The following is a 27,650-nucleotide window of genomic DNA, read 5'->3' on the forward strand; positions in this document are numbered from 1 at the left end:
AAGTTCATGTTCACTCACCTGTGGCACCCAATCCTTATGTTGACCATATTTTCAAGATGACTGACAAAAGTATTTTGCATAAAGCCTTTCTGGATTAAACATTTATACTGTTCTATCATGTACCTAATCATTTTCATTAACAGAATAACCAGCAGGAAGCTTTAAACACAGCATTTACCACAATGAGTGGGATTTACAAACTTCATTCATACCCATGGTTCTGACAAGTTGATCTCTTTCACTTGGGGGACAAACCTGACTTTCAGGAATCTATATTTTGTTGATTTAACAATGTCCATCTTCATGAACATCAACAAATGAACAATGTAAACATTTCTAAAATTAAATAACACTGCCCATAGTGCGCCCATTCAGCTCCATTAGGTAAAACCCACTAGTTAGCTCAATGACAGTAGCAGTACGACTAGTTTATCATACACTAAGGATCACCCAACTCTATTATATTGTAACTAAGATCAGTATGGCATAATTTCAATTAGATTGGGTACACCAAAGTGAACAAAATTGAGGTCAAGTTACTGTACTAGTTTTGTATTAGGATTTCAGCTCTGGTCAAGTGATTGTGATGATTTTAGAAGCCTTCTGGGGTGCTCACTTTGTGCGCTATTCTCACTCCATCATTGGGGATGTATCTAGACATTCTAGTTAATCTGAGCATCTGCTACAAAGCTCTACCAATGCTCACAATTGTTGGGAGCCTCAAGATACATTACAATTCCACCCTTCATCTACATTATTTGGGTTAATCGTAGCTGGATGGTTTTGAATGCTTTCTCTGTAGTTTGAAAAGTGGAATTCACTAGTGCTTTGTTTTCTGGGTAAACTTCATCCCCACAGTGTTTATTTACTTTCCCAGTGACAAAAAACACAAAGAAGTAGGGAAACAGAGAGAGGAGAGGGATTGATAGAGAGAGTGACAGAGTGGCCAGAAAGAGTAGCAAAAAGAAAGTCAGAAAGAGGATAGCAAGACGGAAGAGAGAAAGAGGGATAGAATAAAGAGGGAGAAAGAAATAAAGCACAGTGACAGATAGAAGGTTGGGGAAAGAGAGACGGAGGGTGGGGGTAAGAGAGACAGAAAAAGAGAGGGGAAGCAAGAGAAACAAAGAGAGTACATTGAGTATATTGAGAATGAGAGAGAAAACATGAACAATGATAGAGAAAAAGTAAAAGGACTCAAAAAAGGAACTAAAGGGCTTTCAGAATATCAAAAATGAGAGAATAAAATTGAGAAAGTTGGGGAGTTGGGGGGGGGGGTGGTGGAGATAACTGTCAGGTTTGACTTGCACTGAAGACTGTGCACATTGGGCCTAGTCCACAGCAATGTAAGTGGGAACCACACTCATCCACTTAGATCAAAGTGAAGCTGAAGGAGGCAGAACTCTGCACATGGTACTCAAGCTCACACGAAAGAGCTCCCAGGCTTTCCACCGCCATTACAATCTTAAATGATCAAAAACAGCTGGCAACATACTCCATTCTTTTCAAATATTGAAAGCTGAATGTTGAACAGCAGGACCCTGGAGTTTATTTGAAATTTCAAAGCTTACCTTTTTGACAGGGCTCTCAGCAGCTACTTCTCTACTACAACTAATTTCCATCTTTTTCTAGTGTGACACCACTTCTGCCAGGTGATTTGTGATGTAGTGATTGCCTAAATACTTTTTTATAGTTATTAGGAGACCCAACTGGGCTCCTGTAAGGATCACTGAAAAATATAACTGACTGAGGGCAGCAATAAATTGGATCACAAAACCTGGTTAAAGAACGGGCTGATTTTTTTTTGAGAGAAAGACAGGTTGCCAATTTTAATTGTAAGACAGGAAGAAATAGGAACAGGACTAGGCCATATGGTCCCCTGAGCCTGCTCCACCGTTCTGGAAGAATCTTCTACCTTCATTTTCCTTCTCCAATCCCATATCTGACGCATGCAGCATGAAACAACAGGAGCAATGAAATGCAACTGGGCTTGCAACTGAAAATCCCTCATTTGACCAATATTAACAACTGCAGCTTAGCTTCAACCTAAGTACCCAATGGGTTTCAGCTTCTGAGGATTTATTTGGTGGTGCTTTAGCATGTCAGTGTTTGGGAGAATTAGTGAAGACTCCTGGTTTGTGCGGCAGTGGGGGAGGTAAAGGCCAGTGAATATTTATCAAAACACTCCAGGTTTCTCTTCGGCATCTAAAAAAAAAGGCACAGGAACAGGGTGCTCTGGATCTCTAAACAGCCCACAGAATTGTTTGGATCCTACAACTCTCAGACTGGTCCAAAGATGTTTCTTATGAAGCCACTTGAGATGCTCCAGTCAGCAATGTTACCAAAGTGACACCGCAGGAAGTGAAATCAAACTCAGCTGTCACCATGTGGGAGCCATAGAAGCAAAAACGTTGGTGAGTACAGAATTCTTTTTCTATTTTGAAAAGTACTTCTACTTATATGGAAGAAAATGCTGTTCTAAATTTGCAACATTGCTGTTGTTGAAAAATCACAATTGTATAATAGCCTTTACAGATGCAAACCTTCCACAGAGCTCTCAGTAACTGACAGCCAAAACAAAATGGCAGCTCACAATGATCATAGATGCTTGGCACTCGCAGAGCTTCACCTCAGGCGGTTTGGGGTGAAAGTCTTCAACGTGGGCCTCTGTGTTGCTGCAGGCACCATGTTCATATTAAAGTATTATTCCTCTTTGGTTGTCTCAGGTATTGGCTCAACATTAAAAATGCCACTTTAGCACGAGATGTTAAATGTGCTAAATGCACAGTCGCATTTGCTAGAAGCTACATAAATTTGTATGCAGGGACCTGTCCTCTGTAGGCAAAAGGACTATGTCCAGACATTGCACCATTTTTTAGTAAACAAAAGCACGAGGGACAATTGCTCCCTGGCGCATTTGGCATGACAATGTCTCAAACAATCAGAGCCGACTTGCCAACCAATCAGCGCACCTTTTCTCACTAAGTATAAATTGTTGTTCCTTTTGAAATTTGGCATTCTTATATCTACCCTGATGTGTACAAGACGAAAAGCAATACTCTAGTTCTGTACTGCCAGGCGACTATTTAAATGCACAGTCTTTGAAAACATCAGTCTCCATGCCTGTAGAAAGGACCAGGATTTTAATATCAGTACTGTTAGCTCAACAGCAAGTGAGACTATTTTTAAAATGTGTGCATTTCTGCATTCAGAAACCCAGTGCCTTGAGGCATGGTCATGAAATTCTCTTGATAGCTAAAAGAGCACACTCAAGCCACCAAGGCTCAGAACAGTAACAAAAACACCATCACAAGAATAGGCAGAAAGAGCAAATGCCTGCCAGTGGTTTCCAGGAAAACCTTAATACCTTTTAAAGTTAACTGCTTCTAATAAGTTGACTTAAGGGTCTCAGCTACCAATTGCGAAGAATGAAGGGGAACTATAAATAATGTAATTTTTATTACAAACTAGGACATTTGCCAACATAATAATGTAAAACAACATTTCCAGCATGGTTTGTTGGCTGTTACCAATGCTACAGCCTGGCATCATTCCCATGCCAAACGATGCCACCAGAAGCAAGTCATACATTATACTATGTCCAGTTGGAGTAGGGTTGAGGAGTTGCAGATGAACAACCAAGGTCAAATTGACTCGCAGAGGCTCCTATTATTGGTACCAAAGATGCACACCAAAAAATAGGGAACCATCTTTATGATCTATTGTTTGCAAAGGAGAACCATTATTGCCAAGTGCAGATGTATGCTAACAAGATCCTCACACGCAATAGTTTGATCGAAATAATACAAAGGGTGGGATTTTCCAGTCCCGCCCGCCACCGGGATTGTCCGGTCCTGCCGAAAGTCAATGGACTTTTTGGCTGGGCCGCAGAATCCCCCACAGTGGGTGCTGCCAAGGCACAACTGGAAAATCCTGGCCACTGGCTGGGCCGCGGAATCCCCCACAGTAGGTGCTGCCAAGGCACAACTGGAAAATCCTGGCCACTGGCTGGGCCGCGGAATCCCCCACAGTGGGTGCTGCCAAGGCACAACTGGAAAATCCTGGCCACTGTTTTTCCACCACAATTTGGATTTATACCTTTAGTGTTGATAAAACATCCTAGACTTTTTCCCAGAAATGTCATCAGATAAAAATGGACACCGCGACAAAGGAGATATTAGGAGGCATGATCAAACAGGTAGGGTTTAAGAAGCAGAGGGTAACGGAGAAGCAGAGCGTTAATGGATGGAACTTTAGAATGAGACACTTAGGCAGTTGAAGGTTTAGTCAATGGTGGAGTGAAGGGAATGGAGGATACATAGTCAAAGAAATGCAGAGCAGTTAGAGGGTTATAGAACTAATTGTTACCATGATGAGGAGGCAAGGTCTTAAAGGGATTAAGGCGTGAGAATTTTAAATATTGTGGAGTCAGGGAACTGAGCCAATGTCGATCAGCAAGGATGGGAGATGGGTGAGAGGAAGTAAGTATGGGATAAATTAAGAGCAGCAGAATCTGGATGAACTTGTTTAGAGAGGATGGAAAACCAGTCAGGAGGCCACTTGCGTGGGCAAGGTAGAACTAGGTGGCCTTTGTGACAGATATGGAGTCGGAATCTCAGCTCAGAGTCAAATGGGACACAACAATCAGTTCAACCGAGGAGAGTGCCAGGGAGGGTGATGGAATTAATTAATGGTGAGGGTACTATATCCCAAGCCTTAATTAAGAAAAGTCAGCATGGATTTGTTAAAGGGAAATGGTGTTTAAATAACTTGATTTAGTTGTTTGATGAAGAACAGAGGGTTGATTAGAGTAACGCAGTTGAAGTTGTATATATGGACTTCCAAAAGATGTTTGCTAAAGTGTCACATAACAGACTTGTCAGCAAAATTCAAGCTCATGAAATAAAAGGGACATGGATATAAGGTTAGCTGAGTGACAGGAAACAAGAGAGTAGTGGTGAACAGTCTATTTTGGGCTGATGGAGGGTATATAGCGTGTTCCCCATTGATCCTGTATTAGGTCTACTGTTTTTCTTGATAGATAGAAATGTGAAGTGATACATTTTGGGAGGAAGAAAGAGGAGGAGTGAATACAAAATACAGAATACAATTCTAAAGGCGGGTGTAAGAGCAAAGGGACCTGCAGGTATATGCACATAAATCACTGAAGGCAGCAGGGCAGGTTGAGAAATTAGTTAAAAAGACATTCGGGATTCTGGGCATTATAAATAGAGACATACAGTACAAAAGCGAAAAAGTTATGGTGAACTGAGAACTGTGCAATCTGGGGAAAAATAAATACAGGAAAAATTTCATTGAACAAAATAAGATGGTGGTTTATGATTGTAGGTTTTTAGATCTTTATAAAACACTGGTCTAGATTCAACCAGAGTCTTGTATCCAATTCTGGGCACCATACCTGAGGAAGGATGTGAAGGCTTTACAGAGCGGGCAGAAAAGATCTACAAGAATGGTTCCAGGGATAAGGGACTTCAGTTATGTGGATAGATTGGAGAAACTGGGGTTGTTCTCCATGGAAAGGGTTGAGAGGAGATCTTAATAGAAGAAGTCAAAGCTTGAGGGGTCTAGGCAAAGTAGAGAGAAAGAGGAACTGTTCCCATTAGGGCAGGGTAGAGAACCAGACACAGATGTCAGCTGACTGGCAAATGAATACAAGACAAAGTGTGGAAAATTTCTTCCAAGCAGGAAGTGGTTAGGATTTGGAATGCATTGCCTGAGAATGTGGTGGAGGCAGATTCAATTGTGACCTTCAATAAGGAATTGGAAAAGTACCTAAAGATAAAAATTTGTAGCATTACAGGGAGTGGGACAAGCTGAATTGCTCTGGCAGACAACTGGTGCAGACTCAACAGGCCGACTGGTCTTCTGTGCTGTAACCATTCTATGATTCTATGATTCAAAAATGTGCAAAAGTGCACCCTTCTTATTGTCAATACAAGGTAAGTCAATGAGTTTATGTTATTAACTGCAGTTGACAAAAGAACCATATATTTATGCTCATTGGCTGTTTCTAAGTGTAAAAGAGCCTTTATGAGCCGATTCAAAAACTGGACTTTATAAGTACTATTAAATTAAAAATGGAAAAATGTGACTTGGAATTTTGACAGAATCCATCCAATGTAAACACAATATAGGCAATGTTCACATGAATGTCAGCTGGTTCCTCAATTTAATAGAAGTTTCAAAAGATACATTTATCTTAATAGAGTGGTGTTTATGTTCTATCCACGATTAAATTTTTGGATTTCATGTTAGTTTTGAAAGAATAACTTGGAGATTTACTGTAAGCAAAGTTTACTGCGTCGTTATCAATTTCATCCCTCCATTCGTTTAATGGCAAACCCAGTTAAAATAAGATGTTTATATGAAACTGAACTGCAATTACTTCAGATCATCGTGGTATGGAATCCAAAATGTTTCCTCTAAGACGTGCAAATGCACATCGCGCGTTAAAACAAACTACTTCGTCAGTTGATACAATGTTAGCGTTTCCACTGGGTGTTTAAAATGTAAACAGCTCAGGCCGACCCAGTAGTGCTCAGAGGAGTTTGCAGCCCATCAAGTGCAAAGAAACTTTAAAGGGAATGTTGACAGAGCTGATTCTCTGCACTAACTTAAACTCCACTAACCACGGCTAAAATACTCAAGATCCAGACAAATTAATACAATCAACTTCACTTTCGTCTTTAAACAGTATTGTGGTACAAAGCAAGTTTGAAATTAATGACTACAATAAATTACAGTAATTGATTGCAGTTTGTTCTTTTGGAGTCTGTTCAGCTTAATTTTACCTTTTTCTATTAATAATGAGTTTTTTTTATTTTGTTGCTCTGGGGTTAATGATGCGTGGCTGTATTAACTATCAACTGAGTGCTGCAAATGCTTCATCAAACCCCGGGTGTGCGCGCTGTTGAATGCCATTTACTGGTCAACAATAGAAGGGAAGAAGCGAGTGCTTTCATAAGCATGTAACAAGTTAAAAGCTGACAAAGGTGAACCAGGGCTACAGAGACAATGGGTTGGAAGGATTGGCAGGGGTGCTTAGGAAGTATGTGGGCTCAGTTCTCACAGGAGGAAGGTGAAAGTGATACTGGAGGAATGTCCAAGATAGGTACGGTAGAGCCACGACAAATATTCAAAAGAAAACCATATCAGAATAGTTAATGGAAATTAAAGTACAAAAAGAACCAGACCCAAATGGTTTGGACCCAGAATATGGAGCAAGACTTGGGTGAGAGGTGGGGCAGCAGCAGCATAAGCCATCATTTTCTAAAAATCTTTGGAAGCAAGAAGTGCATCGGTGACAAATGTTACACACACACACCCCTCCCCACCCCCCATCCAAGAAACGGAAAAATCCACAGCATGGATTCTTGAGTCCATGCTGTGGAATGAAATTAGTAAACATTTAAAAAAGTTTGGGATAATCAGGGACAATCAGCATGGATTTGCCAATGGCAAGGGGTGTTTGATTCATTTGAATTTTTTTGAGAGAACAACATAAATAAAAGGGAAGGGAAAAGGGAATGGATATTGTCCATACAAATTTTCAGAAGGTACCTGACAAGGTGTTAAGAAGGTATTTCAAAAATAAGACACATGGTATTAAAGGAAATGTAGCTACACGGATAGAAATAAGGACAGAGGACAGGAGCAAACTGATATATTTTAGATGGTTAAGCTATGACGTGCCCTAGGGGTCTGTGCTGAGATTCCTTTTGTTTTCCATTAATATAAATTATTTTGACAGGGGCACAGTAGGAATGATATTGAAGTTTGCTGCAATACCAAATTAAAGGGCATAGCAACTGTGTGGGAGAATTCAGCAAGAGAGTTACATTATTGAAGTGGATAGATAGGTGGCAGGTGCAGCTCAATGCAGAGAACTGAGAACTTTACAATCTGGAGAAAATAGATACAGAAAAACATTCATTGAATAAAATAAGATTGTGAGTTATGGTTGTAGGTATATAGATCTTTAGAAGTGAGAATGCAGGTTAAGAAAAGGCCATAAAAAAGACAAATGGGGTTTTGGATCTTTTATGTAACAGAACTGAATAGAAATGTGAGGTGATGATGTTGAATTTGTACAAGACATTGCTTGGTTGACAACTGAAGTACTGTGTGCAGTTCTGGGCAGCGATTAGTGACAAAAATATTAAAGCGATGAGAAGAATACGGTGAAGTTTGATTTGATCAGGAGTGAAGGGCCCAATAGAAGTTGTTGAAATTATAAATGAGTACTGGTGAATCAATTAATAAAGGGGAATAAACTTGATCATCAGCAGAAAAGAAAGAGTAGGTTAGGAGAAATTGTTACATAGAATATAAGAAGCTGGAACAGGAAAAGGTCATTTGGTGCTTTGAGGCTGCTCCACCATTCAACAAGATCATGGCTGATCTTCTACCTCAACTTCACCTTCCTGCACTATCCCCAAATCCCTTAATTCCCTTAGTACTCAGAATTCTATATCAGCCTCTGACTAGAATGTACTCAATGACTGTGAATTCACAGCTTCTCTAAGGTAGAGAATTCCAAAGATTCACAAACATTTGAGTGAAGAAATTTCTCTTCATCTCAGTCCTAAATGGCCAACTCCCCACTCTGAGACCATGGTCCCATGTTCTAGATCCTCCAGCCAGGGGGAAAGGAGGAATCAAAAATGGCCACCGCAAGAGGACAAAGAAATGGGTTTGGAGCAAATACCTCCAGTTGAAAAACTGTCTCCTACTTGGACACAATGAACCTAGTGGCCTCTTTCTTTGCTGCACGTTCCACAATTTGATACAAGATTTAATTCACACAGTGACAAATCTAAGTTCCAGCAACTGTACCACAGAGTGGGAGAAAGGAAACCTAATATTCCACGCCCTAATTTTGATTCTGCTGGTGTGGAGAGGCATGGAATGGAGGATCAGGTTGTAAATGAAACAAGTCTAGTCTAGGCCATTCCTGAGAGGCTTCTGGGGGCTTTTGAGTCAGAACTGTATCAGCAATAATACAAAAGTTTATCCTTTCAATAAGGATGTCACATGGAGAGCCCCAGAAAAGAAGAAAAGAAAAATAAGTACACCAATACATTTACTGTATGTTTTTGGGGAGCGACCAGAATTCCAGATTAAGTTGAATCAAAATAGTAATTGCAGAATTTTGTCCTTCTGATCTAAAGAACTGGGGTTCAGTAACCCCTTCGATCATTGGGTTCTATTGTTAAATTATTGCTTCCCAAAGACAGTCAAATAAGTAGACATCAATCGAATTACAGAACAAGCTACCAAAGACCTTCTTCAAAGAAACTTGTTTCGTCCAATAAAAATGTCAAACCTCCAAAACTGCAACTTCCTCACTCAAGACCAGCCTAACTATGGAATGTAGTCCTATTACTGGTTATGCTGTTGGATGAGTAATTCAGAGTGCAAAGTATACCATCACAAATTGCGAAACTGAATTTGGTACAGTGTTAATTTGTAGGAAAAGTAACTAACCTAGGCAGTGGCGGGGCTAAAGTGTGGAATAGTATTTACATCAAAATATGGGACAGACCTCAAGATGCAAGACAAAAAATTTCTAACACTTGCTGGCAGATTTCCTTTCATCATTAATATACAAAATTCAACAGAGAATGAATAGAAATGCTACATCACTTACAAATGGTAGAAATGTTATAAATGACTCTTGGGGACAGCAGTAATCGGAGGCCAACTTTACCTTTAAGTGAGATGCACAGGAGACTAACTATATTCTGGGAACATTAGAGCTGCGTCTTCCTGTTAGGCTGGACAGGTCAAAGGGAATATAGGACTTAGCCCCAGGAGTAGGCCATTCAGTCCTTCAAGCCTGCTCCGCTAGTCAATAAGCGCATGACTGATCTGGTTGTGGCCTCAACTCCACTTTCCATTCTGTCTCCCATAACCCTGGACTCCCTTGTCTATCAAAAATATATCCAACTCTACCTTGAATAAACTCAATGACCCAGTCTCCATTACTTTCTGGGGAAGAGAATTCCACATACTAATGACCCTCAGAGAAAAAAATTCTCATCTCACTTTTAAAAGGGAGACCTCTTATTCTTAAACTGTAATCCTAGTTCTAGTCTCTCCCACATGGGGAAACATCCTTTCAGCATCCACCCTGTCAAGTCCCCTCAGGGTCTTATATGTTTCAATGACATCACCTCTCATCCTTCTAAACTCCAATGGGTGTAGGCCCAACCTGTTCAACCTTTCTTCACAGGATAAGCCCTTCATCCTAGGAATGGGTTGAAGGGTTTATCCTATGAAGAAATGTTACCTATGAAGACAGTTAACAGGAGTCAGGCCCACCATCCATTGAAAGAGTTCAGAGGCAGCCACAAGAGCTGCCTTGGTGCTCTAGGATTTCGTCCAGTTACAATAAAATCAATAAAACAAAAAGAAAAAAAGGTCCTCCAGTCCTCAATGCCACAACACACACAAAGACTCTCCATGCCCTTTCTATGTGAATTGATGCCACCTCATGCCCTCTGCCCAGCACCCTCCCCCCCACCCGCCCCCCCCCCCCCCTCCCCCCACATGGCCCCCTCAAACCCTCCAAGCTAAATTATACCACTGAACCCATCCCCCAAACCCTCCATGCCAACCTATGTCATTTCCATGAACATTCTCAGTATACATTCTGCACAGAATCAAATGAACCCTATAGTAACAATAGCATGTGTGGAAAAACTTTTAAAAATTCATAAGTTACTACTTTTTTAAAAATTGTTTTTACTGCCACCCTATAAAAGTGTCAATCATCCAGAACCTTTAAGTATCAACAGCAAAAAATGGAGGCACACATCTTTATCTTGTGTAAATAAACATTGTGAAATTGCGAAAACAAATCACAAAGAAAGAGCTGTCAATCAAGCAATGTTTTCCTTTGGGCACAGCTGTTTTAACAGATTAATGGACATCTGGGCTCTCAGCCAAGAATGCATAATTGGACTTGGATGGCGGAACATAGCTTGGCATGGAGAGCATGAGGGGCATAGGTTGACATAGGGATCATGGGTGTGACCTATTAAACTAAAGGCTCCCTCATCCAGCCATGAACCAGGAGTCCATGAAAAGTGCAAGGAGCTAGAACTTGCCTAACTGCGCCATGGAGCTGGGCAGATCAGGTGCGCAGGATGTGGGCTCACAACCCACATGAGCCTGCACCCTTATCATGCGCTGGTGAAAACTGGAAATACAGGGGAATGGGGCCAGGAATCCTGGAATCGGGTCCCAGCTGCCATTTTTAAAAGTGTGCGGTGTCTCCCTCACTCCACAAGTATCCAGCTCTATATCTCTTTTCACCACAGTGTTGACACGTACAAATGATGGAACACCGTATTGAAATGACGTCCTTCACGACATACAATTGTGAACAAATACATACAACATTGAGCTAAAATGCTAGGACAAATGCAGTGGCTCTTTCACGAGAGGTGCCTCCTTAACAAAAATAATTGTATTTTAAACATTTGGATTGGTAATATTTTTTACCCCAAGACCTATTTTTGAATTAGCAATAGCTACAACATGCAAGGAGAAAAAACAGACAAAAGGCAGGTATTTAATGAAAATTATGTCAACATCACAGACAACAGTAACATTGCTGGTTTATAATAGCCAAAACACTCAAGGCAAGATTAAGCCAATCAAAGTAACAAATCTAAGTTAAGCACCAAGTCAAGGAGAATCATAGGAGAGGACAAATTGTGATATTTATTAGGAGTCAAGTCTGATATCATCTTAAGGGCTCAGATGGATCAGTCTAACAAAGGGAACAAGTATCTGGAACGGATAATGAGACTGTTTAAAGAGGAATTAAAATATGGCAGCAAGTTATAGGGTCAGCAAGAGGACTGCTTGAGTAGAGTACGGTCTTGGGACTTGGCTCCATAGTAAGATAGGAGGAGGGCTTCTTTTTATTCCATTGTGGGATGTGGGTATCCCTGGCTTGGCCAGTATTTATCGCCCTTCCCTAATTGTTCTTGAGGTGGTGGTGCAGGGCTGCTTTCTTGAAGATCATTGAGCATCTTGCTAGGCCATTTGAAAGGGTTATTAAGAGTCACCTACACTGTTATGGATCTGGAGTCAAATATGGGCTAGAGTGAGTAAAGACAGCAGATTCCCTTCACTAAGGACATTGCTGAGCTAGGTGGATTTTTAAACAATGCAGTAAGTTTAAATTCCCTAGCTGCCATGGTGGGATTTGAACTTGTCACTGGATCATCCGTCCAGGCCTCAGGATTCCTAGTCCAGTAACATACGCATAATGGTACCTTATCCCACTAATAAAGCTGTTTTGGAAAAGAATTTTGCTGAGCATTCACCCAAAAGCTCACTTTTGGCAAAAAGAAACTTTTGGAAAGACAATGGAATTATTTCAGGCCGTCTTGTCCAAGCAGGCCTTCACTTATTATTTTACTTATTCGTTCACGGGGTGTGGGCTTCGCTGGCTAGCTCGGCATTTACTGCCCGTCCCTAATTGCCCTTGAGAAGGTGGCAGTGGTCTTCTCGAGCCGCTGCTTTCCTAGGAATTTAAAGGAATAAAACTTATTTTGTTACTGTGAACATTTTAAAATATTTTGAAAAACTTACCTCAGCTTGGAAGCTCTTTAGCAGAGGTGCCACCATCTCTCTAATCTCCTGAAACAAAATTGTACAGTTTGAAGGTTAAAAATTAAACTTGCAACAATGCTCTCCGCACAACTCCACGCTTAAAATATGGCCATTTTGGACCAAATTTTTCACCACACCAAATATACGTTTGGGCCAGTGATACGTGTATCAGCAATAAAATTATTTTCCCTATTGTAAACTTAAGGCCCTTAAGGCTGAAAACAGCATTCCAGCTCTATTTTTAAAAATGCTAGATTAAATAAAATGAGGAGACAGGTCGTGGGCACGATACCATCTGATTGTTTTTTTTCCCCCCTCAGTCAAAAAGAGGAATCATAGACTCAAACAGGTACGGCTTCCTGCCCTTTATCATGATAGAAGTGCATTAACAGGCGCTATTTTTGATCAGAACAAGCTGCTCGATAGTTGCTGAAGCAGAAAGTAAACTCTGCATCCACAGCAGTAGCGCAGCAAAAGATGTCTGCCAGCGGGTAAGTCACGGGCATTGCACTCAGGGTCAGAAATGCTGCTGTCACCACAGAAGGAGAAATGAGGGCCATCGTGCTAAATGCAATGCCAAATAAGTAATTTTTAAAGTATTTTCTACATGACATTTTTGCCATTCCATGAAAATATCCTTTTTTTTGATGAGATTGTCAGAACAAAGAATGTTTTATGGATATACATCTGTGAATTAATAGAGAAGTAACAAAAAAAACATCATTTACATGTTGGCTACCCAAATTAACACAGTATACAAACACAACATTTATAGCATCTTTAACATATGCAAAAATGCCATTTCACAAAAGCGTTAAGAAAACCTGAAGGAGGTAATAGAAGGTCTGATAAAAGGCTTAGTCAAAGAAAAGGCTTTTAAGGTGGGAAAGTGCAGGGTTTAGGGAGGGAATTCCAGAGTATGGACCATAGGGCCAACAGTGGAGCAATGAGAGTGAGGGGGAGGGGGGAGAACAAACAAGAGGTCAGTTAGAGGGACAAAGAGTTCAGGGGGCTTCAAGAGCTTAAAGATGTAGGAAAGGGCAAGGTCACAAAGTGATTTAAACACAGGGATGAGAATTTTAAATTTGCGACTTTCAAGACTGAGAGCCAATCTAAGTCTGTGAGGACAGGTATATTCATTGAGTAGGATACAGAATATAAGAGCTGGGAGGTTATGCTGGAACTGTATAAAGCACGAGTTAGGCTACAGCTGGAGCACTGCAAGCAGTGCTGGATACTATATTGGAAAGGTGTGATTTAATCCAGGTGACCAGGTCATGTCTGCTGTTGGAGGGCCAGCGACAGCCCTACATCGCCACCTTTGGAGAAGGCCTGCTGTATTAAGTGCCAGTCAAGCACTTCAGTGACCAGTGACCGGCCTTCTCAGGGATCAAGGATCCTGGGGGCAGAATAATGAAGCAAATTTTAAAAAGAAGCGGGTGGTAATGGGACCAGTCAAGTAAGGTGTAACTTGCAACAGCAGAATCGTTCCCAGTGGGAGCAGTGGTTATGATCAATGCCTAATTCAAAAGCTGAGGGGTGTGGTTTTCCAACCTCGCCCACTGCCAGGATCGTCCAGTTTCACCAAAAGTCGATGGGCTTTTGGCTGGGCCACCAAATCTCCTTCCAATGGTGCGCCTGAAAATCCCGGGCAAAGCGTTATTCCTCAAGCTTCAATTGAACTACGTTAGGAGAGTGTGGGAGAACGAGGACAGGCTGATCAATTCAGCAGCAGATGGACTGAGACAGAAGCAGAGGCAGAAAGAGGCAATCTTAGTATTGGAAAGGATATGGGATTAGAAATCCCGTTCAGGTCTGAAAGGGGTGCCAAAGCTGTAAAGAGCCTGGTTCAGCCTGAGACAGTGGTCGGGCAGCAGAATGGAATTGGTGACAAGGATTTAAAGTTTGTGGTGGGTGTCAAAGACAATGGAACCAGTGTTTTACTGAAGGAAATTGTGGTTCATCCAAGATTGAAGAGGAGCCCATTTGAAACATGAATCATCCATCTGTGCGCACAATGGTGCTGGAAGGATTTGTAGCAAAACGATGGTTTCGAGCCAGTAGTATATGTGGAGTTACAGCATGTAAATACTCAATTATGATATCTTAAAAAACACATTAAATAAGTCTTCTGTTCATTGGTCTACAGACCACCTCCAGTCATGCATACTACAAACGCCAGTGCCTCAGTTAAACATACTGTTCAGTTTAAACAACAAAAGAAGCAAGGTCCGCTTGAGAGATCAGGATAACCCATGACAAGCAGGAGGGCAGGGAGAATATAAAACCACTATGCACTGCTTTGAGTTATGAGCATTAGATCAATAGATCTATCACACTCAGTAGCAGAAACACACAGAAGTCCGATAAAAACAACTTTTGACAATTCTTTCTTCTCCTTGTCAGATCCATGGATCAAAAAGGTAGATTAGCCTGGATGGGGGAGGCAGAAGAATGGTGAATAGATGCCTCTGTATGGGAAAAGGACAAAGTGCATTAGACGTTGAAGTCTGGCCCCCAAAACTGATAATGAACCCCAAGTTCTTAATACTAACTTCAAGCTCCTGAACTGAAAAATGAAGCTGCATCATCACAACAAATCCAACTTGTACTTGGCTTGTTCCATTAGTGACTGTGATGGCCTGTTAAATTTCGCCAGCAATGACTCTCAAGTTCGTTACATGGAGGAGGAGAATGATACTAATATTCTTTTTCTGTGGATGTATGAGGATTTTTAAAATGAAGCGTGATAAGCTATCGTAGCACCCTGTGGCCGGGATGAGTTCTAGCAACACAGGAGCGCTCCCACCCCACCAGCTGGAGAGCTGGAGGGAACTCCACATCGATTCCATTGGGGGGGCCCAGTGCAATTTAGGGGTCCTCGGGCACTTAACTGGCCAACATCCACACAATCGAGCCTCCAATGGGGTGGAAATCCCGGCCCCCAGACCAGCAGCTCTCCATCTCTGGATGCTCCACCTAGAGTCAGGGGTATGTGGCAAGGGGTGGGGGTTGACTTTCACACACCCCCCTTTCCCGATGCTAGTTCCGCAATTGGGCACCCTGCCTGTTAATGAGGAACCCCCACACGCACCCCCCCTCCCTCCCCCCCAACACCCCCACACCCACCCTCTCCTAAGGCCGGAGGCAAATCCAGCAGCCTTTGGAATGGACGGGTGTCCTGTGCAGGTCCCTTTAAATCCCTGAGCTACCACTAAGTTCTGGTGGGCTCAGGGATGATTAGTATCAAGTGGCTCATTAATGAGCCGAACTGACACCCTGCCACCACCAGGTGAGATTTCCATATCAGGCCTATTTCGCCCCCAACTTAAATGGGGGCATTTATCCCGATGGGAATCTGATGTGGATGCTCCTGCCCGATTCTCCTAAGCTCCCCACCATCATGCCCTCTCCAGTGGCTCCACTAAATTCCCTCCTGTATATCTCCTTCAAGGAATTTTATAATGCTTTAATTCCACATGGCATGCATATTTTGATATTAATGTGAGGAAGCCTTGGAAATGTTTGAAAATAGGCAAAATGCAGAATAATTTGGTCTGTTCTATCTATTTAAAATATTTTAAATTAATAACAATGTTCGATAATGCTAACAGCTTAACCTGGGCTGTGAGGTCCTTTGTTCCACCGCTCTTTTTAGTGCAATCCATCTAAGGTAACAGAGACTCTCTGCGGGTTTTCAGACTAAAGCTATCAGTATTTGTGCTGACCTCTGTTGAACAAAGGTTTAACTGCACACTCCCATTCTGTGCTACGGTCTTGGATCGTTCTCCAGTACAAGAGCAACTTGCCGAATTTTCCTTTTAACTGCTCATTTTGAAATATTTACCATCTTTACAAATAAGTCTTCCTTTCACACAATAACCAGGAAATTGTTCAAAACCACTTGCTGCTAAAATGCCTTGCAAGCAAAACTTCCTATCCACAACTCCCTCTTCAATCCTCCAAAGAAACCTCGATTAATCAGAAGTTAACCGTTCAAAAATCTGGGCCAGTTTTATATAGCTTTCACAACCTGTCCCAGAGCCCAACCCAAATACGATTCAAGCTTTACTTTTTCTTAAAAGTTGAAGTCCCATCACCACACTCCACCCCTGCTCCTTGTAAAACTTTGTAGCCAAAGTCTTTTGTAACTAATCCACTGCTTAAAATATCTCAGCGGCCCCCTTATTACACGCATGTAGCCCTCCTAAGAAATGGAGATAATGGCTTCTGTTTAAATGTAGTAGATTCACATATGCAATGGCTGCTCCATGCAGTTCAATAGCTCATGTTCTTTCATCACTTTTAAAAATAAAAAGTCCAAACTCTTCACTGTGTACAATTTTTTTTTCCCGTTTTGACACCTGTACAGCATAAGTTTCTACTTAATATGACCTTCAGACCAGGGACCAAACTTAACAAGCCTTCTAGTTCATCAAGGTGCACTGTGGGATAATTTCAAAACAGGCCCAAGTTGTCTGAAATCACAATCACTCTGGTCAAAGAAACATGATGATAAACACTCGTTATACAGTTCCAGCTTTTCATTCCCAACAGGAACATCAGTTGCCATCACAAAACAATGGCCCATAACTTCCGAGCTCCCCAATATCAGATTTGGAGGGATATCTCAAAAATGTGCTGGGGAATCCCTCTGGCAAGTTCCCAGGCAAGGGTTTTGCAGGGCAATTGCCCAGAAGTGCCAACTTCCTCTGGACAATTGTGCTGTGCTGGGAACTATCCGAAAATTCGATTAAAATAGCAAACTTCGGATGGTTCCGCCGGGGTTATACCAATAGTTACCCAGAAAAAGTTAGAAGAATTAGAACATCTCCTCGCTTCTGGGTAACTGTAGTAAATACCCAGACCGACTACACGGGACTCCCCCCACATCCCCAACCCCATCACCACCACCCCTGGGACTCCCCCCATCCCCACAGACCTCCGACAACCCCGACCCCACCACCTCCCCCACCCTCGACCTCGGATCTTCCCCCCACCCCCTGACCTCAGACACCAACCCCACCCGACCTCTGGAACCACCCCCACTCCCCTCCAGACCCTCCCACCCCAGGACCCCCCCCAATCTCTGATCACCACCCCCCACACGACCTCCAGATGCCCCACCCTCACACCCCCGACCTCTTGACACTCCCAACCTCCAGCCTCCATACCCACCCACCCCCACAATCCCGACCTCCGGACACCCCCAACCCCCAAATCCTATCTACTTACCTTCCCCTGGCCTATCAATTTCCTGACATTTTAAACTTACCTGCTTTACGGCAGCAAGTGCTATAAAAAAGGGGGCGTGGCCTTCTTGAATTTGCTGGAGCTGCACTTCACTGGGGCCTGCGATGATTCTTTTGATGTAGGCCCCAGGCAGCTCCGGTGAATGGAAGTGGCAACACAATTTTCAAGACGAGGTAAGTGCATTTATTTCTTCTAATTCCTGCAGGCAGCACTTTCCGAAGCCAGTCAGAGGTTATGGCCCAAAGACGCAACATAAAAACATAACATCAGGCCTCAATGACCCAAGGGACATGAGGAGCACAGTACTTTTAAGACAGATTGGAACCAAACAGAAACACAGTTATCGCTCATTTGTTCTCCTCACACCTTCTCTTCTACTGAAGCTCGTGTCCGCTGGCAACAAAAGTCAGCTATTCCAAAGACCGTGACAACAAGCCTGCGTATGGCCTTTCACACCACTCTTTTGAAAACCACACCTTACACGATGTCACCAACAGTAAGTGTGGACTCTCACCAGAATAAACAGGATTGAACTAAATCCACCCAAAAATGAAAATTATCACCAACGTAGACCATTCTTTTTACAGTGTTAAAAGGGAAGTGAGAAAGGTTTAAGCTGTCAGCACAAGCTTCTCGACGGGTCAGTCAACAAAGACAATTGTAACTGAGCCATATCGAAAGGTCACAGTTCAATTCCCAGTCCATGCTGTTAACTGATTCAAGGTGGGGTAGCAGGAGGAGCATTGTACTTGGCCTTAGTTCCTTGAGTTAAGAGAAGAATAAGCAAGAGGTCCTGATCACTATCCAGTGATCTGTACCAGAAAGTGTCTGTCGGCTGTAAGGTTATGCCCCATCAGTTGAATAGACTGCCTACCCAAACTCAGATGCAAAGCGTTCTTACTTGTATGATGTGCTGCAAGGCCCCCTGCACCTTTGAAATTGCACCCCAGCTTGAGTCAGCTCCATCAGAAAAAGAAAGGCAGTTAACGAAGAGAGAGAACAACTTAAAGATGGCTTAGCTGGTTCAAGGAAGTGAAGCATTGAAATAGTGATCATCAATAGCTGCTGCAGAAACTATAGCATCAGGGTGGAAAGGGTTAATGTGTGGGACCAGAGAAATAGTACCACCCAGATGATCAAGAGTCAAGAAGGAGAACGCTCATGGCTTAGACTGAGTAGCACCTAGTCATGTATGTCTGTGTATAGTTATGTTTATCCAATAAACCCGTTATAGTTCAGACTATGTCTCAGCAACAGTTCCTTAGCCAGTCGCAAGCTACGTAGAACATGGTGGCAGCTGCGCTGGACCCCGAAATCTCTGAAAATCAGCTTTAAAGAAATTTGCAAGTCTGACCTGAAAAAATGCACCAAAACTGAAGACTTTGATAACACAGTTGAAAATCTCCAAAAGAGCTCCACAGAAGATGTGGAGGTAGAGAACGGAAGAAAAATCAACTGTTTAGCTTAGTAAGGGCTGCACCGCAGAATATGGTGGTCTGTGAAAAATCCTGATCCAGCAGCAGAGTCGAAGCACCTAGCGCCGATTGAGGAAGGGTGAAAAAGTGTCAAAATCTTTCAATTTAATGGAAATAAGCAGACAGCACTGGGCAAATTCCATTTTCAGTAAGCGCAGGTTTCAATACGTCCAGCAGTCCAGATTCAAGGTCAGCACCATTACACATGGCGATTGTGAGGCAGCGATCAAGAAGAAAATAAAAATCGGCTGCTTAAGCACGATTATTCCCCAGCAGGAGGGAAGCCTCGAATAGAGCTTCAAGTAACTTCCAGTGATTAGTTTAAAAATTCTGCAGAGTTTAGGAACAATTACCAAAAAGGGTCACCAACTCCAGCGGGCATCAGTGAAAGATTGGTCAGCGCAGGAAAACGGCATTCCTGCGACTGCATTAGCACAACAAAAATCAAGGCAAACCTCTTAGAAGCTTAAAGCAGCGATGGATTCCGAATTCCCATTGCCTGAGCAATTTGGGCATATGGAAGGATCAAGTCAAACACAGAATTGGGCACTATGGAGAATTGCTTCCAGGTTGGACCATAAGTCTGAGACTGAAAAGGTCAAAACATTAGGATACTGTATTGGAACATGTGCGCATGATGAAGTTATAGCAAGACAAGGCATTATTAAAACATCAGACAAATTCAAACAAGTATTAAAAACTCTTTGATTTTAATTTATGAAGTAACAAGATATTAGAAAGGGCCAAATTCAGCAAAAGGGTCCAGAAACCAGGTGAACAAGAAGATGTCTTTATCAGTGACCTGATCGACTGGCTAAATAAAGGTTGCAAATATGGTGATCTTAAAACTGAGCTAATATGAGATCGCATTGTAGTCAGTGTTATTGATGACACCACTCCAATCTAAAGACAACTTAACTTTGGAGAAGGCAATACAGCTGGTGAGACAAACTACCACTCCAATCTAAAGACAACTTAACTTTGGAGAAGGCAATACAGCTGGTGAGACAAACAGAGAGGTCTGTAAACAAAACAGAGCCATTCTCAGAAGAGAAGAAAAACCGTGGCTCAGAAAACCCCCCAGGGACAGTACAACTAATTAAACAAAGGAATGTCAAAGAAACTCTAGGGAAGAAGATAACCTTATAGAACAAAGGTTCAAGACGTCATCAAACTATACCAGCGCTGTGGTGCCAAAAATTCCCACAAGTGCAAACAGTGTCCTGCAAACATTGCAGAATGCTTTCACTTAAAAAGGGTTGGTCTCTTTGGGAAGATGTGCAGAACTGAAACCTCTAGATTTACAGAGGATAACGAGAAAATCTTCACTCACAAGGCTATGAAATTAAGGAATCTCAACAAGAGGAGGAACAAAAATGCTTCCTGGGTGAAAACATTCTGGAATATAGGAACAAGCAAGACAGTCTCATCAGACAAAGAACAGTGGCCAGTAACACAATGCCTGAAGGCAACTACAACCCAGTTACATGGTCCAGGAGGGATCAGGCTACATGTCCAGGGGTACACTGCAGGCAATGCTCCAATACAAGAGCAAACAAACACAGGAAATATTATATGTTCTTCACAATCAGGATCCGCTCTTCTGAGCTGAAAAGCCTGTGTCGACCTCAGTCTCATCCAAAAGGTTGAGGAAGTCAATCAGCGAAGATCTGGGTCTGACTTCAAAAAGACTTTCCAAAACTATTCACAGGTCTGGGAAAACTGAAGACTGAATAGAGCATAACGCTGAGGAAAGATGCTAAACCTGAGTGTCTTTTCACACCTAGGAAGATACCACATCCACTGATGAAACAGGTCTAATTGCAACTAGAAGAGATGACCAGGATGGGAGTCATCTCTCCCGTCACAAAGCCTACAGAATGGTGCTCCGGAATGGTTCCAGTTTCTAAACCGATCGCATTTGTGTGGACTCGACTCAATTTAATATGGCTGAGACAGGAGAAATTCACCCATGTCCTCAGTGGACGACAACCTGACTAAACTCTCCAAGAGTACACTGTTCCCAAAACTGGATGCCAGTAGTGACTTTTGGCAGGTGCCGTTAGATGAAAAATCTAAATTAACATCCTTTATTACTCCATTCGGCACATTTTGCTTTAATTGTTTACCATTAGGCATAACCTCATCGCCTGAAATTTTTCAATGAGCAATGTCTGCCATCTTGCAGGGCCTTAAAGGCGTGATCTGTCACATGGATGGCATCCTTGCCCACGGAGCAACCGCCAAAGAACACGACCTGAGACTTGAAGCAGTTTTGAACCATCTGCAGGAAGTAGACCTGACAATCAACGATAAGTGCAAATTCTCTGAAGCGTCCATTCAATTTTTAGGCCATATTGTGAGTAGCACGGGCCTAACAGCAGGCCCACAAAAAACAAGGGCCCTCAGTGAATTTCCGTCACCTGCATCAATCCTGCATGTTCAACAATTCCTTGATGAGGTCAATTGCTGGGAAAATTCCTGGCGTACCAAGCGCAAGTCACAGAGCCCTTGAGACACCTACTGAAGGAGGCTCAAGCAGGCATTCTGCCAGATTAAAGACATGCTGCTCTCACCAGATATCTTAGCTCAATACAATCAGTCTCTACTGACCACAATCGCAGCTAACGCCTCATCTACAGGGCTGGGGGCAGTTGTGTTTTAAGAGCAACTGAAAGGGTGCCATAGACCAGTCTAGTACCTGCCTCAGGCACTATCTGACACAGAAATGAGGCATGCGGTTACAGAGAAAGAGGCTCTCGGAGTCACATGGGCTTGTGAGAAATTCGTCATTGAGGCAGACCACAAAGCATTAGTCTCTTACTGGATGAAAAGGGACTCGCCTGAAAGCCCTTGAGAATCCAGAGATTCCGTTTGAGGTGAATACACTTTGCCTACGAAACAGTGCACGTCCAGGGCAAGCTACAAACAACTGCACTTGGGCCACTGTTGACCATCCTGCACCACAGGATATCAAAGTGGTCAACAAGATCGAGTCTTATTCTCAGTTTGTGGCAGCACAATTGCCAGCGAGCCCAAAAAAGGCTACAATAAATACACCAGGAGCAGATGCAAGATGAGGGCTGTATTCATATTTGTCAATACCACATGCAAGGTTGGCCACAGCAGCGCCCTGGTGGATCAGTGATGAAAACAGGCTTCAAACAAAGGAAGCACTTTATCATAATTGGTGATCTGCTGGCGTACAGTGAGAGGCTAGTGATTCCAGTCTCACTCCAACTAGAAATTCTAGAAAGAATTCACCAGGGCTGCGTGGGCATCACAAAATGCAGAGCACGAGCCCAGTCTGCAGTGTGGTGGCCGGGATATCAAGATCAATGGGGGAAATGACTTCTCAGTGCCAGGTGTGCGCAGTACACAGACCAGATCAAAGGGAGCCCCTTATCCCCACTCAATTGCCTACCAGGCAATGGGAACGCCTGCAAATGGATCTGTTTATGTACAATGGGAAATCCTTCCTTATAATTGTCAACCACTTCTCCAGGGGGATTGAGGTGAAATGTTCACACACTATGACCACCAAGTCCGTCATTAGGTTGTTGAAAGAAGCCTTTGCAACACATGGCATTCCTGACCAGGTGGTGTTAGTCAATGGCCCGCAATTTGTCAGCAACTACTTCACCCATTTCGCCAAGAACTATGGATTCCTACTCCCACACCCTGAGGTATCCCCAATCCAATGGCAAGGCAGAAAGGGAGGTCTATGCTATCAAACTCTCTTAAAGAAGAATGAGGATTTTCCAATGGCACTTTTAACATATAGGTCTACTCCACTACAACGTGGGTTGGCACCGACTGAACTGACGATGGGCAGAAAGCTTTGAACATAGCTTTCCATCCTACCCAAGAAATTAACCTCAGGACTAGATATCTGGGATTATCAGAGAGTTCAGGACCAAGAGCAGTCCTACAAAAAACAACAAGCTTCCCATTATAACCAGGGGTACAAATCAGGAAACTACCCAGAATGAAGAAAGGAGACAAAATTATGGATAAGAGACCAAGGCAGAGAAAGCGAATTGTCCAAAGGAATGACAAATCAACAACAATCCTATTTAATACATACCCCTGAAGGCACGATAAGGAGAAACAGGAGAAATCTTATCCTCATTTCTCAGAAAGAACTATCAATCAAACACCTGGAAGAACTGGATGTGGAATTCCAAACTGACAATGGACCAGATACTGCAACTTTTACTGAAGACCAACCAAGAATAAGGAAAGTTCAAAGAGAGACCACTGACCTTCCAAGTTCGACAAGGACATGAGCAGGGAGTCGCAAAACCTCTTGATCAATTGAGTCTGCGAAGTCAGAGATTCAGCGGGGAAAATGGGGTAGTATGTAAATATATATGGACAAAAACTGGCGGGGGAGATGTAGTATTAGGGTGTTCAGGTTGAAAGGATTAATGTGTGGGACTGGAGAAACAGTCCCACCCACATGATGATGTAAGAGACACATGACCAAAAGTCAAAAGGGAGAATGTTCATGGCTTAGACTGAGTAGCACCTAGTCATGTATATTTGTATATAGTTATATTTATCCAATAAACCAGTTACAGTTCAGATATACCTGTCTTAGCAATCGTTCCCTAGTCAGTCACAACCAACATACAACAGGAACCATAGTGAAAGTCAGGGAAACCACTGCAGTATTTTGCCAAGAATAATCATAGAATAATCATGGACCATTCCAATGGAAGTCCATGGTTGCCAAAGCCCTCTTAGGGCCTGGTAGACCTGAAAGCAGAGGGCAACAAGAATCCAATTTAAAAATACAGATTTTGAAGTGTTGATAATGTTCATCTTTGTCAGGTGAAGCAATCACTGGATAAAAGACAAATCTTATCCTTTTAATTTTGAGTCTATTTTACACTTTTGACTGATGGGGGATGGAGGGACAGGGAGGCAGGGAAAACTATAAAGCCAAACCTGCTCCTGTTCACACAAGCTGTCCACACACATTTGCATTGGTGTCACTGGACAGCAGTCGGAAGTGGCAGATCTCCCCCTCTCGAGCCCAGGAAGACTGAAGGCAATTGTTGACCAGCTGTCTCCCCAACTGAGATCTGAATCGATTGGTGATCATTTTAACATCCACCTTCCTATGTGGCTCAGTTGCTCACTGAACAAATTTGTCAAACCTCTCAGAGCAGGTTCATGTTTCCTTCAAGAAAATCAAGGCTGGTCGACCAGGAGCCATTCTCCAAAACATATTGTTAAAAATCACTGAAAATTCACGTTACCATTCTGTTTTAGCCTTAAATATAAAGGATTAGCTAGCTAAATAAAAAGTAGCATATTATACCTCTGGTACATTTCTTTTGAATTCTCGGCTCAGTTCTATTAGATGTTTGTGAGATTGTTCGCTCTCCTCCTGCCGGGCTGCTAGCTCTGATGCGACTGAGTTCAACTCCTTCTGTGGAGGAGATAAGGAGAGATGGCAAGTTATTATTGAGGAGGTCAAAAGTCTACTTAAAAGTTTATCTCAAGCCAGGTTGGACTGCGAGCTGCCAAGAAGGATTAGAAGCAGAATGAGCCACAAGTCAATGAAAGGCTTTTAGATAAACATATATTTTAGATAATCGATCTTCACCTGCAAAGGTTTTCCACTATTCGAAATTACTAAAGGTTAAAAGTGCTTCAACAATTGAAGTTAATTGAAATCACTAAAGCCCAGTTCATTGCAACTTTGAAGTATAACATATCAGATATTAAAACCTGTTCCCAAACAAGACTTTCTAAACAAACTGACTACCTTTTTCAGTTCACCTAATGGGTCAAGCTGATTAAATCCATGAGTAATTAAAAGTGTCGAATCAGCCGACCTCAGCCTGTGCAGTGCCACGGATACTACAATTGGCCTCAGTGCCCCTGGGTTAGGGAGAAGAAAGTTAATCAAGGTCCCTGTTCCAGATTGCAATTCAGTGACCCCAGTTGGAAAGGTGAAGGTGGGAAGAGGACAGGGCAGGCTTGACTGGTTGAAGACTTGCCAATACTTATCATCAAGGCTCATGCTCATGGCCACTTGAATGAGGTACCAGAGGGCAACTGGCATCTATTAAACTGTATCTCAGTACAGAATCAACACCTGCAGGGGACCAGGATAAGGGAGAAAATTGGTGAAAGGTGGTGGGAGGGTGGGAAGAAAAAGAGCAAAACACAGAAACCCATAATTTTATGCATAAAAATGTCTTTTCAGATGAAAATAGTTCATAAATTTCAACGTCATACAACTTAGAAGAAAATGTCATTCAATTCTTTGTCGCGTTCCCTCGTGTACACCATATTGAAGCATATTGACATTATAAAATGCTTATATCACATATGTAAATGAATAAATTTGCATTAACTGCAAAACACAGTTGGATCAGGAATTAGATGACAGATTAGATGGTTCAAACCACAGAAACAAAGTGAATTTCAAATTTAACAAAGGAATCAATCATAAGAAATGGCATTTTATGGCACCAACAGAAATTTAACAGTTGTAAAATATAGTCGTTCAATTTTCTGCAAATTGCTTTAAAATGTGAAAGCAAAATGTCCTCATGTTTCTGTTGCTTCGGGAACTATGTTAAAAATGTAATTCTTCATACGTCAACTTATCACAATTCAGCTAATTTCTTTTGAAGTCTCAATTGTCAACCACCTTTCTACATGATTAAGTTTCCATGCCCTCTTTTTATCTAGGAAGTGGCAAATAATATTTTATCAATGATGTTATATTGATAACTGATCCAAAGATAGGTGCTGGTCTCAACACCTCCTGTTAATTCTGACGGGAACATTGAGAAACATACAATTGAAAATCTGTAAATATTCAATCAAAAACAAAAAAAAAATCAGTGAAAAGGATCAGTTTTATGACAATTGTCTTCCAGTTACAATTCAGGAGTGTTTGCTGTTTAACTATAATCTGTTTAGATGAGAAAGTGATCAATATTCTAAACACTGCATTCTTCCATTAAACAGGATGTGTGTTAGCTTTTATTAGATATATTATACACAGTAGTGCTGGATGGGAATCTTTTTTATAAAAAGACACAGCATTCAGGTTACCTACTACATGTGAGGCTCTTTCCTGCAAAGATCAATACTCCAGAAACACAGCTTGACAGGAAAGTTTTAAGCCTGTTCATTATATGCCATGGCAACATCACACACTATGCATCTATTAAGCTATGTATGAAGTTACAAGGTGTGAAATGAATTCAACTATAGATAATTAGTGGCAGGAAATCAGATGACTAAAAAGAATTAATGAGTAAACTGTATAAAGATGTAAGCTTGGAAGATTAATAATTAAAATCAGCATTAAGAATGAGCTATATCAAAAGAAAATCCTTCAGGGGCTTGGGGAACAGTTCAATGAGATTGTCCAGTGAACAGCTGACCAACAAGTCCTGGGCTTGATCCCTGCACAACACAGAGTTCCCTGACCTCAGCCAGAGTCATGGTAAGGATCTACAACTGATCTTCGTATCCTTGGAATGTAAAGCGGAAAAGAAAATTCAGCAAGCTCACCAGGAATAGACACATGACTATCAGGTTTGATTAGACAGTGGTGTTGTAGTAATGGCACTGGATTGATAATCCAGAGTCCTAGACTATTGCTCTGGAGGCATGGGTTCAAATCCAACCATGACAACTGGTGAAATTTAAATTCAATTAATTAATAAAGCAAACTAATTAATAAATCTGGAGTTAAAAGTTAATCTCATTAATGATGACCATGAAACTACCATCGATTGCTGTAAAAAAAACATTTTTGCCATTTAGGGAAGGAAATTTTTTTTTAATTATTCGCTCATGGGATTGCTGGCTAGGCCAGAATTTATTGCCCATCCCTAACTGCCCTTGAGTGGCTTGCTAGGCCATTTTGGAGAGTATTTAAGACATTACTATGGGTCTTGGAGTCACATGTAGGCCAAACCAGGTAAAGAAAGCGGATTTTCCCTTCCCTAAAGGACATTAGTGAACCAGAAGGGTTTTTATGACAACCGGCAATGGTTTCATGGTCATCATTAGACTTTTAATTAAATCTTGTATTCAAATATCACCATATGCCATCGAGGGGTTGGGGCGCAATTTGAACTCAGGTCCCCAGAGCATTACCCTGGATCTCTGGATTACTAGTCCGTTGACAATACTATGCCAACACCTCCGTCCTTACCTGGCCTACATGTGACTCCTGACCCACACAATGTGGTTGACTCTTAACTAACCTCTGAATTGCCTACCAATCCACTC

The 27,650-nt window shown here is 42.1% G+C and overlaps 1 protein-coding gene across 1 annotated transcript in view; it reads right to left on the bottom strand.

Annotated features, from left to right (window-relative positions):
• cux2b (cut-like homeobox 2b) overlaps window positions 1-27,650 on the bottom strand; it is a 463,358-nt gene that overhangs the window by 164,279 nt on the left and 271,429 nt on the right. The window contains 2 exon segments of the mRNA XM_041203041.1: window positions 12,628-12,675; window positions 24,706-24,816. Coding sequence (XP_041058975.1) covers window positions 12,628-12,675; window positions 24,706-24,816 — 159 coding nt within the window.

This window comes from Carcharodon carcharias, chromosome 13 (genome assembly GCF_017639515.1).
Source record: "Carcharodon carcharias isolate sCarCar2 chromosome 13, sCarCar2.pri, whole genome shotgun sequence".
NCBI lineage: Eukaryota > Metazoa > Chordata > Chondrichthyes > Lamniformes > Lamnidae > Carcharodon > Carcharodon carcharias.